Source organism: Sinohyriopsis cumingii, chromosome 15, assembly GCF_028554795.1.
Source record: "Sinohyriopsis cumingii isolate HCF-2022 chromosome 15, ASM2855479v2, whole genome shotgun sequence".
NCBI lineage: Eukaryota > Metazoa > Mollusca > Bivalvia > Unionida > Unionidae > Sinohyriopsis > Sinohyriopsis cumingii.
Genome location: NC_142975.1, coordinates 14,711,159 through 14,723,720, shown reverse-complemented (window position 1 = coordinate 14,723,720; position 12,562 = coordinate 14,711,159). Strand labels below are relative to the sequence as shown.

Genomic DNA, 12,562 nt, shown 5'->3' with positions numbered 1-12,562 from the left:
ATATTTCTTTGTATGTACGTACTAGTCTTCAGACTGTTCAGATCCAGAATAGGTCATATTTCTTTGTATGTACATACAAGTCTTCAGACTGTTTGGGTCCTGAATAGGTTATATTTCTTTGTATGCACATACAGGTCTTCAGACTGTTCAGGCCCTGAATAGGTTATATTTCTTTGTATGTACGTACAAGTCTTCAGACTTTTCAGGTCCTGAATAGGTCATATTTCTTTGTACGTACAAGTCTTCAGACTGTTCAGGTCCTGAATAGGTTATATTTCTTTGTATGCACATACAGGTCTTCAGACTGTTCAGGTCCTGAATAGGTTATATTTCTTTGTATGCACATACAGGTCTTCAGACTGTTCAGGTCCTGAATAGGTTATATTTCTTTGTATGCACATACAGGTCTTCAGACTGTTCAGGTCCTGAATAGGTCATATTTCTTTGTATGTACGTACAAGTCTTCAGACTGTTCAGGTCCTGAATAGGTTATATTTCTTTGTATGCACAAACAGGTCTTCAGACTGTTCAGGTCCTGAATAGGTTATATTTCTTTGTATGCAGATACAGGTCTTCAGACTGTTCAGGTCCTGAATAGGTCATATTTCTTTGTATGTACGTACAAGTCTTCAGACTGTTCAGGTCCTGAATAGGTTATATTTCTTTGTATGCACAAACAGGTCTTCAGACTGTTCAGGTCCTGAATAGGTCATATTTCTTTGTATGCACATACAATTCTTCAGACTCTTCAGATCCTGAATAGGTTATATATTTTTGTATGTATATACAAGTCTTCAGACTGTTCAGATCCTGAATAGGTTATATTTCTTTGTATGCACGTACAAGTCTTCAGACTGTTCAGGTCCTGAATAGGTTATATTTCTTTGTATGTACAGGTCTTCAGACTGTTCAGATCCTGAGTAGGTTATGTTTCTTTGTATGCACATACAGGTCTTCAGACTGTTCAGGTCCTGAATAGGTTATATTTCTTTGTATGTAGGTACAAGTCTTCAGACTGTTCAGGTCCTGAATAGGTTATATTTCTTTGTATGTACATAGAGGTCTTCAGACTGTTCAGGTTCTGAATAGGTTTTATTTCTTTGTATGTACATTCAGGTCTTCAGACTGTTCAGGTCCTGAATAGGTTATATTTCTTTGTATGTACAAGTCTTCAGACTGTTCAAATCCTGAGTAGCTTATGTTTCTTTGCATGCACATACAGGTCTTCAGACTGTTCAGGTCCTGAATAGGTTATATTTCTTTGTATGTACAGGTCTTCAGACTGTTCAGGTCATGAATAGGTTATATTTCTTTGTATGTAGGTACAAGTCTTCAGACTGTTCAGGTCCTTTATATTTCTTTGTATGCACATACAGGTCTTCAGACTGTTCAGGTCCTGAATATGTTATATTTCTTTGTATGTACGTACAAGTCTTCAGACTATTCAGGTCCTGAATAGGTTATATTTCTTTGTATGCACATGCAGGTCTTCAGACTGTTCAGGTCCTGAATAGGTTATATTTCTTTGTATGTACATACAGGTCTTAAGACTGTTCAGATCCTGAATAGGTTATATTTCTTTGTATGCACATGCAGGTCTTCAGACTGTTCAGGTCCTGAATAGGTTATATTTCTTTGTATGTACATACAGGTCTTAAGACTGTTCAGGCCCTGAATAGGTTATATTTCTTTGTATGTACATACAGGTTTTCAGACTGTTCAGGTCCTGAATAGGTTATATTTCTTTGTATGTACATACAGGTCTTAAGACTGTTCAGGCCCTGAATAGGTTATATTTCTTTGTATGTACAAGTCTTCAGACTGTTCAAATCCTGAGTAGGTTATGTTTCTTTGTATGCACATACAGGTCTTCAGACTGTTCAGGATCTGAATAGGTCATATTTCTTTGTATGCACATACAGGTCTTCAGACTCTTCAGATCCTGAATAGGTTATATTTCTTTGTATGTAGGTACAAGTCTTCAGACTGTTCAGATCCTGAATAGGTTATATTTTTGTATGCACGTACAAGTCTTCAGACTGTTCAGGTCCTGAATAGGTTATATTTCTTTGTATGTACAGGTCTTCAGACTGTTCAGATCATGAATAGGTTATATTTCTTTGTATGTAGGTACAGGTCTTCAGACTGTTCAGGTCCTGAATAGGTTATATTTCTTTGTATGTACATTGAGGTCTTCAGACTGTTCAGGTCCTTTATATTTCTTTGTATGCACATACTGGTCTTCAGACTGTTCAGGTCCTTTATATTTCTTTGTATGTACATACAGGTGTTCAGACTGTTCAGGTCCTGAATAGGTTATATTTCTTTGTATGTAGGTACAAGTCTTCAGACTGTTCAGATCCTGAATAGGTCATATTTCTTTGTATGTACATACAGGTCTTCAGACTGTTCAGATCCTGAATATGTTATTTTTCTTTGTATGTATGTACAAGTCTTCAGATACATAAGATGCTAATTATTTTTTACAGTCCCAGGACGTCTATTATGGTTTTGTTACTTCATGGCATAATCATCTCCTTTTGAAGGATTTATTGCCTCTACAGTGTAAAACTACTGTCTGTACAATTAACCGTTTACACATAACATCTCATGGTTTTGATCGTATAGATGATGAGACATAGAAATAATAAATGTTCATCCATCCATCCATCCATCACATGGTAAACATTCTAGCAACCAAATTGTAAAGAAACAAGATTTCAAAGTAATTTCCTGTAAACATTCATCTTACCAAAGTCTCAGATGAGTTCGATTATCTAGCCTGGAAATTATAACATTTTTTGAGTTTGAGATTGCATTTCAACCAGTCACAACTGACATAATTTTTATAAGCTCGTTTATGTTTGGTTGATAATTAAAACCCATTCTCAGACCAGCTTCAAGTTTTATGATCTTCTCTTATTATAATCAACCTTTCTCTTGTTAAAAACACAGAAAGGCAGTCCAATATTTTCAGGCACAGCATTCTCATTATGTTATGTGTGTTGGGTACACCATCTACTATTTCCCAATTATAGTCAATTTTTTCGTATATAAAGTTGAGAAAGACAGTCCAATGAAATAGTACCATTCTACCCCAAAAAAAGAATACAGTCTAAAAATACATGTATGTAAAAAAAACCAATCTATTGAATTCCAGGCTAGCTTATTTGGACAGTATTGTATAGAGTTATATCATATCATGATCATAAAAATGCCTAATGACTCATGTCCACTTTAGCATCCATATATTTGGTCAATTTTTTTGGGAAGGATTACCTTTATCAAGGTCAAGGTCAGTGTCTGATGATAATATGATGCAAAATGGCTTGGTCACATTTTATGGATTCTTTTGACTTTCATTGACTAAGCTAGTACCTTAAGTTAGTTTTTATGCTTTATTTGTACCTTCAGATTTTCTTGGTGCAAACTGATATTTATATACGTATCATATGCTAGGCTAGTAGCCTTGTCCATCCAGCCATATTTCTTAACATTCAGTTAAACATTATCTCATTTATCCACAGTCATAATTTTAACCTCAAGGTCAAGGTCATTACAAAGACAATATAAATCATCAGCAATTTCCTTTTCAGGTTGTTCCATTTTATGGCCTACTTATATTTTGATCAAACTTTGCCCAGGTCCACATATTATCATATAATGAACAAGTCCATAGCTCCAAGGTAAGATGTAAAGGTCAAAGTATGGTGTACCATGTGTACCATAATAATCTTTCAAAATGATCTACGAGAATACTCATATCTCAGTTGTTTGCTTTCAATTTCAGTGAATTTGATTTATACCTGATAAATAATCAACTGATACAAGTATCAAGAGCTTTTATCATAGAGAAGGGAATACCTGGACAACAACATTATAGGTAAAAAGTTTACTCATTTTATTTAATATAATGTAACTGTTAATATCGACAACACATCATTTTAATCTTCCTTGTGAGAAAACAAGAACTGCAGTTGGCAAATGTAGTTTTATACAATAATTACTACAGGGGTTTAGAACAAGGCATATATAGCTTCAGTCTGTGGAGACTTCCATTATAGTGACCCGGAAGATCGGTCTCTCATATCCAGCTAAACTAACCTGAAATCATAAAGCTTTTGAGCTTGAGTTTTGTTACAATCAGTTGAAAATGATGTTACAAAAGTAAAGTTACATCTGATTGGCTCAACACAAGTAATGTTATGTATGATTGGTTGAGATCAGATTGCAAGCACAAGATTGTTATGATCTGCAGATTGGTAACTAAGGCTTTGAGTCCAGCCCTGTTTTAAGAAATATTTCATGTACTGGACTAATATGTTAGACATGTCCATATTTAGTAGTGAGATGTTGTCTCCTCTGTCAAAGGGTAAACTGGGAAATCTCATGAAGAATGGACTTAAAGAACACAGAAATGCTTGTTTGTGTACATTAATGTGAAAATGCAAAAAAAATCCACAGAAAAAAGGTAATGACATGGACCTGTTGTGATGATATTTCTAATTTTTTTTTGGTAATAATTTCCTTGTACACAGAATAATCAGACATTAAAACTTGTATGAGGGACTATGTTGTGGTTAATTATAGTACATCTGTGTTTTTCTGCACCTGCTGCATTTGCAGTAATCAGCATTTGCAGGGGTGTTGAACTATGGGAATGTTGTTCTCTTACTTTTTGCACTCGCCATTGTCCCCCCACATCTGGGTAGCATGCATCCTTTCACATCTTTATTGCAGTCTCTCACTTTTTTATTTAGCACTAGGCATATAGTTCATCCATATATTCTCATAGTCACACAGCCATCTTGAATAGGTTTTGCACAATAGCAACAAAAGCTCGTTGTTTTTGTTGTTGTTGGGTTTAACGCCATTTTTCAGCACACGATAGGCTATACATGGCGGCCAGTATTAATGGTGGAGGAAGAACCCGGGAAATCCCCAGAAAGAACCACCGACCCTCCAACAAAAGCTTGTAACTTTTGGGCATTTTTAATGAAAACATTCTAAGCTGGATTAAGCAAAACTACACGAGTCAGACAAATGAAATGTGGTAGTTGTATTTGTATTCATACGTAGATTATTCGAATAAATTTAATTGTCACATCTTTGCATCTTTTTTTTTCTTCATATTTTTATCACATTTTAAAACATTTAGAATTTTTGAAGAAAAAAACTTTTTATTGCAATTTAGCAAAATCCACTAAAGGCAAGTATATGAATTTGGTATGCTAGTTTGCATTGATAGGTAGATGTCCACATTAGATTTCCAGGCAATTATAGCAATTTTTAAGGTTTTTGTTTAAAGTTTATACTTTTTTACATGTATATTTTTAACATAAAACCTGTTTAGCACTATCAAGTGAAATTGTTTGAGGTAAATAAAGGAAATGTTCCACATTTTGCAGCTTTTTTAACTTGGACTTTTTGGTTCTGCTATTGGGGAATGCCTGTTTAACAAATGATAGTCTGTTTTTAATACAGAGACTGATTTCCTTTTTTCTTTTTACTTTTCAGAAATGTACTAGTGGCTCCAGATCCTGAAAATTTAAATCAGGAAATAGTATTTCCAGGAATTATCAGTGCCGTTTATGAAGGGAAACAATCCAAACAGTGGAACTCATTAAGAGAGCAGCTTGCCTATTTAGTTATCTCCCTTAGAAGGGCAAGAGATATTCTTCAGAATGGTATGAGGACTGGGAGGTCAGATCCTGATGCCTGAATAAAGTCCATATAGAATGAGTTATGTGAATAGCTCCACTTAAGTGCTCAAAAAATTGTAGATACCAAATTCCATGGTGAGGTATTCAGTTCTGGACATCCTGAAAACATACTTAATACTGGAATCATACTTCAGTTGTAGTTCATACTGGAATCATACTTCATGTTGGAATCATATTTCCTACTGGAATCATACTTCATTTTGGAGTTGTATTTCGATCATCCTTCAAACTGAATCATACTTCATATTGGAATCATACTTCAATCATTCTCCATTTATACTTCATTTGATCTTAAAATTATCAATAACAAAAAGATGCAACGATGTCATTTGATACATAGAGGCTATTTATTTATGAGGGCAAAAGTTTTTGGGGAAATTCAATAACAGATTCAGTGTTGCATCAAGAGTGTATTTTTGTGTAAATTGCATATATTTGGGAAAACCTGATGAAAAATTTTGAGTGTGTGGGTCATTTGAAGCATGAATTATACACAGTAGCACAAAATTGATTCCTAATGCCTTATTTATTTTCATAATCAATTAATAATATCCTCTAGAAGGCTTGACATTTTGGAAATTCCCAAGCTAAAATTAGCATTTCTCAGAAGTTAAAACTTACTGTACATTGTTTTGATTGATTGGTGTCTTCCATATCTGTCCACTGTATTTTAGACATGATCTTGGTCACATGCTGCACCCGGTGATTAAGTTCATATTGATTATCAAATGTGATGGAGGGGGCCAATCTCATGCCTTCAGAAAATACCAACTCAGAGTTAGTGAGCAATTGAAATGATCCAAGGCTTTTTGAAACCAGGCAGTTAAAAATGTATCACGAGTTGTGTCTCAGGCATGGGATGACATCAGAGGATATATGAACATTTTCATATTCTTTGGAGCCTGTCCATAATGGCATATTATATTTCTCCATGACTATTATCAACCTGGAGCATTTTACCTTTGTGGTTTGTATTGTTTTGTCCTGACACTGTTAAGAACATCTCACCTTAGTCACTTGGTCCAGTGACTTGCTTAGTCCATTGACTTACTCAGACAAATGAATTGTTCAGCCCCATTACAAAGCATTTTCTTGTCTGTAACCTCAAAAAACTTGAAACAAGGAAAAACTGTAACCAAGATGTTTGCCTGGAGCTCTTAAAGTATTATATGTATTACTGTATGCAAATCTCTTCTTAAATTTGCCTTGATAATCTGTGAACCTAATAAGCAATGCAAAAAGGTCTTTAACTGCCTTTTCAGTTTCTTAAAATTTGATGACAAAAATTACAAATTGGGTGATGACCAAGTGTTGTTGTTGTTCTAGGGTTTAACGCCATTTTTCAGCACAAGATAGGCTATACATGGCGGCCAGTATAACTGGTGGAGGAAGAACCCTGGAAAACCCAGGGAAGAACCACCGACCCATGAGAAGCTACTGGCAGGCTTTCCCACATACCCATGCTAGCCGAGCCTTGGACTCAAGCCCACGCAGACAGAGGTGAGATGGCAGTGATCCGGAATGGTGAGCGCTTTAGACCACTCGGGATGACCAAGTGCATAGGTCCTATCATATTTGCATGTCAAACATACAGCTTCTTAATATTTGACATACTGTATTTGGTTTTTTGGTTTATTGATATTGCAGGGTAATACAATAGAAATAAGTGAAATACACAGAGGTTTTACTGCCCAAAGAGTGATTAGTCCTTTGTATAATTTCTAGGGCATCAAGCAAAGGATAACAAAACACTGTAATTGTTCCCTGTATATTTGCAAAATGTGGGAACATAGTATTCACCCATCACAACTGCCAAACATTTGTTTCCTCTTTTACATTTTGAAGACATTTGTAATTTAGGAATAAAACTTGTGAGTCACATAGCACAGAATGGGTCCTATCAATGAGTAGGGTCGTGGTGTAATGGTTTAAGTTTTCTGTCATACTTTGCCTTCCACTCCACAACTCTAAAGCAGTTTGAGATTAAGGATTGTAACCTTGTATACTTGTAATTAAGATTGTTCTTGGTCAGCAGGTCATGAGGAAAAAGATAAGAGAAAAGTTAATGATTTTGTTGAGCCCACCTTGGCAAATTTGATGCAGTGGTCAATTTGGTGTCTGTATGCATGCCCATACATCCAACTATATGTCAGTCCGTGCCCTGGATTAACCTTTATGTTTTTGCTCTTTTTATTACATTACAGTTTTACCTGACCCTTTTTAGATTTGGTATATAGATTAGGTATATACTTAGCCCACATTGTCAATGCTTGGAAGTGGGGGGTGGGGCGACATACAGGCCATGGCCACGTTGTCTTGGGACAGCAGTGGGATCCATAAATGGCATATTGTCTCAGTCAGTGTAGCAATACTTTCATTTACATTCCCAGTAGTAGATAATTTAGTATCTAATGTCTTTTCATCTTAAAAATGATTCAAATCACCACGTTACAATTTTTTTCACATTCATATACCTTTATCTGTTGACATACATTTTAAGTACATTCAATAACTTTTTGTCATGAACTATTAAATATACTCGCTTATATGTCAAATCCAACAGCAAACTGCACAGACCCAGATCTACTGTCATATAATACACCTGCAGATCTGGGTCTATGCAGTTTGTAGTAATCAGTAGAACAAACAACACAGACCCTGACCTATATTTTACAATGGCAGATCAGGGTCTGTGTTGTTTGTAGTTGTACTTTACTTATAAGTAAGTATATATTGTACTTACATCCATTTTTATTTCTATTTATTTTAAGCCAATGCCAAATATTATCAAAATTCTACGATATTTTTAATAGCAGAATATTATTACCATATTTACTACATTATTACATTATTTACTACATTACATAAATATTGATCTCAGGTTCTGGTTAAGACCAAGTTGTCCCGGGATCATATATGTAACATGTAATATTCTTAAAGCTTTATGTATGCCTATCTTAGCCAGGTGTATTCCATTAATGGGCATTCTCCATCTGTAGGTCCATCTATTTTGGGAACATTTATTAGTCCAGAATATTTGGATGAAATTTCACCCAAGAGTATATCCTGACTCAAGAATATATCCTGACTCAAGAGTATATCCTGACCCAAGAGTATATCCTGACCAAAGAGTATATCCTGAATCAAGAGTAATGGCAAGAAAAAAATTTAACCAGTGACATATTTTTATGAAAGTTTAGCCAACTGAGCATCATGTCAAAATAGTATGTTGTGTATCACTAATACACATACTGTGACAAGGTCAAGGTTATGGCAGGTGAAAATGAAATTATGTGACTTGTATCTTGTCTGGAACATAACTCTTGAGTTGCTCAATATATTTTAATGAACATTAGCCATTATATATCAGACAGTATGTCACAGATGATAGCGATGCCCTTTGTTTCAAGGTCAGGTTCTCAGTATAACTCAGACATGTTTTCTTGTGAGAAAAAATCTCTGAAACACTGAGGAGATTATAATGAAACTTGAACTACCATGACTAGACAGTGTATTACTTAACATAGCCATTCTCTTGCCTCAAGGTCAAGGGCAGATCAGTAGAAAATATGAAGTAGAGCCCCCTATCCATGTATGGGCATAACTTTTGAACCAATAAAGATATTTTAATGAAATTTTAGCCAGTTATATATATTGACTTGTCAGTGCCTCACATATTTATACATAAGGCTTCATGCTGAAGGTGACATTGACCTGTTTCCTTATTTGTTCACTTTAAATCCCAATAGACATTTTGGTAAAACTTGACCAAGGTCCACACTTTATCATACAGTAGTCAAGTCCCTAGGTCAAAGGTCAAGGTCATTAGTAGGTTACAAGATGGGCTGTCTTACACACATCTTCAGAAGGATACAGAGCATTATGAGTTTCATATTGTAATTTGTTTTTCATTAGGAATTAATTGTTGTACTTGTTTAAAATAATTAAATTGTGTTTTATTACAATTCCTTGTTGTACTTGTTAAAATTATTTGAATTGTGTTTTATTACAAATGCTTATTTATTACTTATTTAAAGAGTTTTGTGTTTTTTATGCCTGTTTTATTAAACATACCATTCTAGTTATTGGGAATTTCAGCAAATTTTTTAAATTTTATTGTTGAATGCTGTATGACACAGAGTGTTGGAGTACAGTGATTGCATACTTTTCCATTCCAAGTAACTGATTCCTTCCTTAGTTGTTTCAGTGCCATCCAAAAAGAGATTATTTTGGGTATTTATGTCTTAATTGATATAATATAATTTGTACTTTTTTGCTTGTTATTGTAGTTATATTATTTTATTTTGTGTCTCTTTAGTTTGTTCCGGTGCCATTCAGTAACAAATTTTTCAGTATCTAAGTCTTAAATTACATAATACAATTTGTACTTGTGTGCTTGTTATTGTAGTTGAAGTATTTTATTTGGTGTGTATTTCTGGAGGAAGGGGGAAGGCTGTCATCACTAATAATGAAATACAATATGCATCCTAATATGTAGGTTGTGATATGTGTGATAAGCTCCCCTTTGTCGGCACAGTTTAGTACCACCTTACTATTGATTATTTTTAAACTGGTTCTGATACCAAATAATGGAAAATAAAAAATTGATACAGTATAAGCAAAAAATCAAGACAAGTCAATACATATTACAACTTTGTCCAATTTCAAGCATTAATAAATTAAAAAAATTACTCTCATATATTCTGGTTGTAGTATTTTGCAGTATTTGGTGGAGATGAGATACGTCGTCCATAAGTTATGGATATTTTCAATATATATCACTATATCATTACATACTAAGTTCTAGATAAAAAGAAAACTGAGGCATACACTCTGTTGATGTAATTATCACCTTCTGCAGTTGAACTACATCAACCATGATCTGCCAGTGCATTATGTGACAGCTGATAAGGGTCTGTGTTGTTTATAGTTGGACTGGACTCAATCATTTATCAAGCATTATGTCGCTGTTGACATGTAGCATGTAGTGAATTGTCTTTAAGGGACAAAGTTTTACATAAGACATCAACAATTAGCAAAAAGTGACATTTTATTTAAAATCAAAATTATACATCCTAATAGTATTTGCATGCCTACCATCATATTTTCCTGGATTTTGTGCATTTTCTTATAATTTTTGGTACACTATACATAACCAATTAGTCTTCCATAAATTCTGAGCATTATATCAGCCATTCCATGTGTCATTTGCCAAAGGTTATTAAGGGTTGTTCCATTTAAACATACATGGTACCCAGAGAAGGCAGTTTTTAGAAAATATATACCTAGGTAATTTGATTCTACTGAATTCACATTAAAATGGTAAGAAAATTATAAATTACATAAATGGGTGAATACCCCAGATTAAAAGTGCCTTCCCTGGATCCCAGGTATGTTTTACTGGAACAGCCCTAACTAATCTAGGGCATTCACCATAGTATCTTGTATTATATGGGCCATATTATCTTCGATCATATGGGCCAAAGCAGCTTGTTGTATCTTATGGGCCATAGTATCTTGTTGTATCATATGGGCCATAGTATCTTGTTGAATCATATGGGCCATAGTATCTTGTTGTATCATATGAGTTCTAATATCTTGTTTTTTCATATGGGCCATGGTATCTTTTATTATATGGGCCATAGTATGAATTTGTATGATAAGCACCATAATATCTTCTTGTATCATATGGGCCTCAGTATCTTGTTGTACCATTTGGGCCATAGTATCTTATTGTGTTTTATGTGCTTGTTTTGCCAATATGATCATTCCTTTGGAAGTAGTGTTTGCTTGGCTGTAGTGTTTGCTGTTTGCTTGGCTGTAATATTTGCTGTTTGATTGGCTGTCATGTTTGCTGTTTTCTTGGCTGTCATGTTTGCTTTGCAGAATCTTATTTACTATACTAATCAATTAATTTGTATGAAAAATTTCTTAAACTTTTGATCAGATAATCTTTTTCAAAAGTATAACAACAACAAAATCACAAGGCTGACCTATGTAGTTGCCTTTCTAAATAAAAACTGTTTTTGAAGAGACATATTTTGCATAATATTTCTTGCTCTTACTAATTTAAGGTCTTGTTGTTTTATACATGTGTATTACCTGAATATACATTGATGCTCATTCACTGCATGTTTTATGTTTGCCATTTCATTTTTTTAGCGTATTGTATCCCAATTTATGTTGTGATTTTAGAATTTTATTCTATTTTCATTTTATTCTATAATGTATTTTCAGTTTAATTTGTAAATAAAGCTTAATTCAAATTTTCTATTTTACATGTAGGCACATAAGTTTTATCATCTTTCATTGATTTTCATTCATTATTTGTTCACTTTCCTTTTTTCTTCTATGGTGTCAGAATTTTGTAAACTATATTACTTATTTTTATGTAAATAATGTTTTGTTTTTACCTTTAAAAGAAAGCTTGATCCATCCACCTTTATACTGCAAGTCAAATCATTGAATTGTTTTTAGGATGATGTATTTGCATAATAAATGATGGGTTGTCTCCTCTTGCTTTAATTGAATTATGCTACTGACAGCAAACCATGTATGATTTGACCATTGCCCTTCCATACTCATAGAAGCTACAGTTATCGAGTGGTGACCAGGATGGACTCTTGACCAGCAGTGTTTGAGTTTGGATCCTGTTCGGAGCTTGGCCACCATGGTGTGTCCCTAGGCAAGCTACATTACTCCATTTGTCTCAAGTAGATGACATTTCACGTGTTGATGTGACATTCAACTGCATACTTGGGACTAGTGAACACTGAAAATTCCACTGAACTCAAAGATAAAACCCCTTACCTTCTGATATGGATATGTGGTTGCCAATG

General features: G+C 34.2%; 1 protein-coding gene across 6 annotated transcripts in view; it reads left to right on the top strand.

The window, feature by feature from the left end:
- The window catches only part of LOC149781297 (putative N-acetylated-alpha-linked acidic dipeptidase), a 324,099-nt gene extending 311,863 nt beyond the window's left edge, over positions 1-12,236 (top strand). For all 6 annotated transcript variants that reach the window (XM_089935382.1, XM_089935384.1, XM_089935381.1 and 3 more), the window contains 2 exons: positions 3,791-3,883; positions 5,518-12,236. In XM_089935382.1, coding sequence (XP_089791508.1) covers positions 3,791-3,883; positions 5,518-5,722 — 298 coding nt within the window. In that variant the 3' untranslated portion in view covers positions 5,723-12,236. The remainder of the gene's footprint in view (positions 1-3,790; positions 3,884-5,517) is intronic.
- The last annotated feature ends 326 nt before the right edge of the window (positions 12,237-12,562 follow it).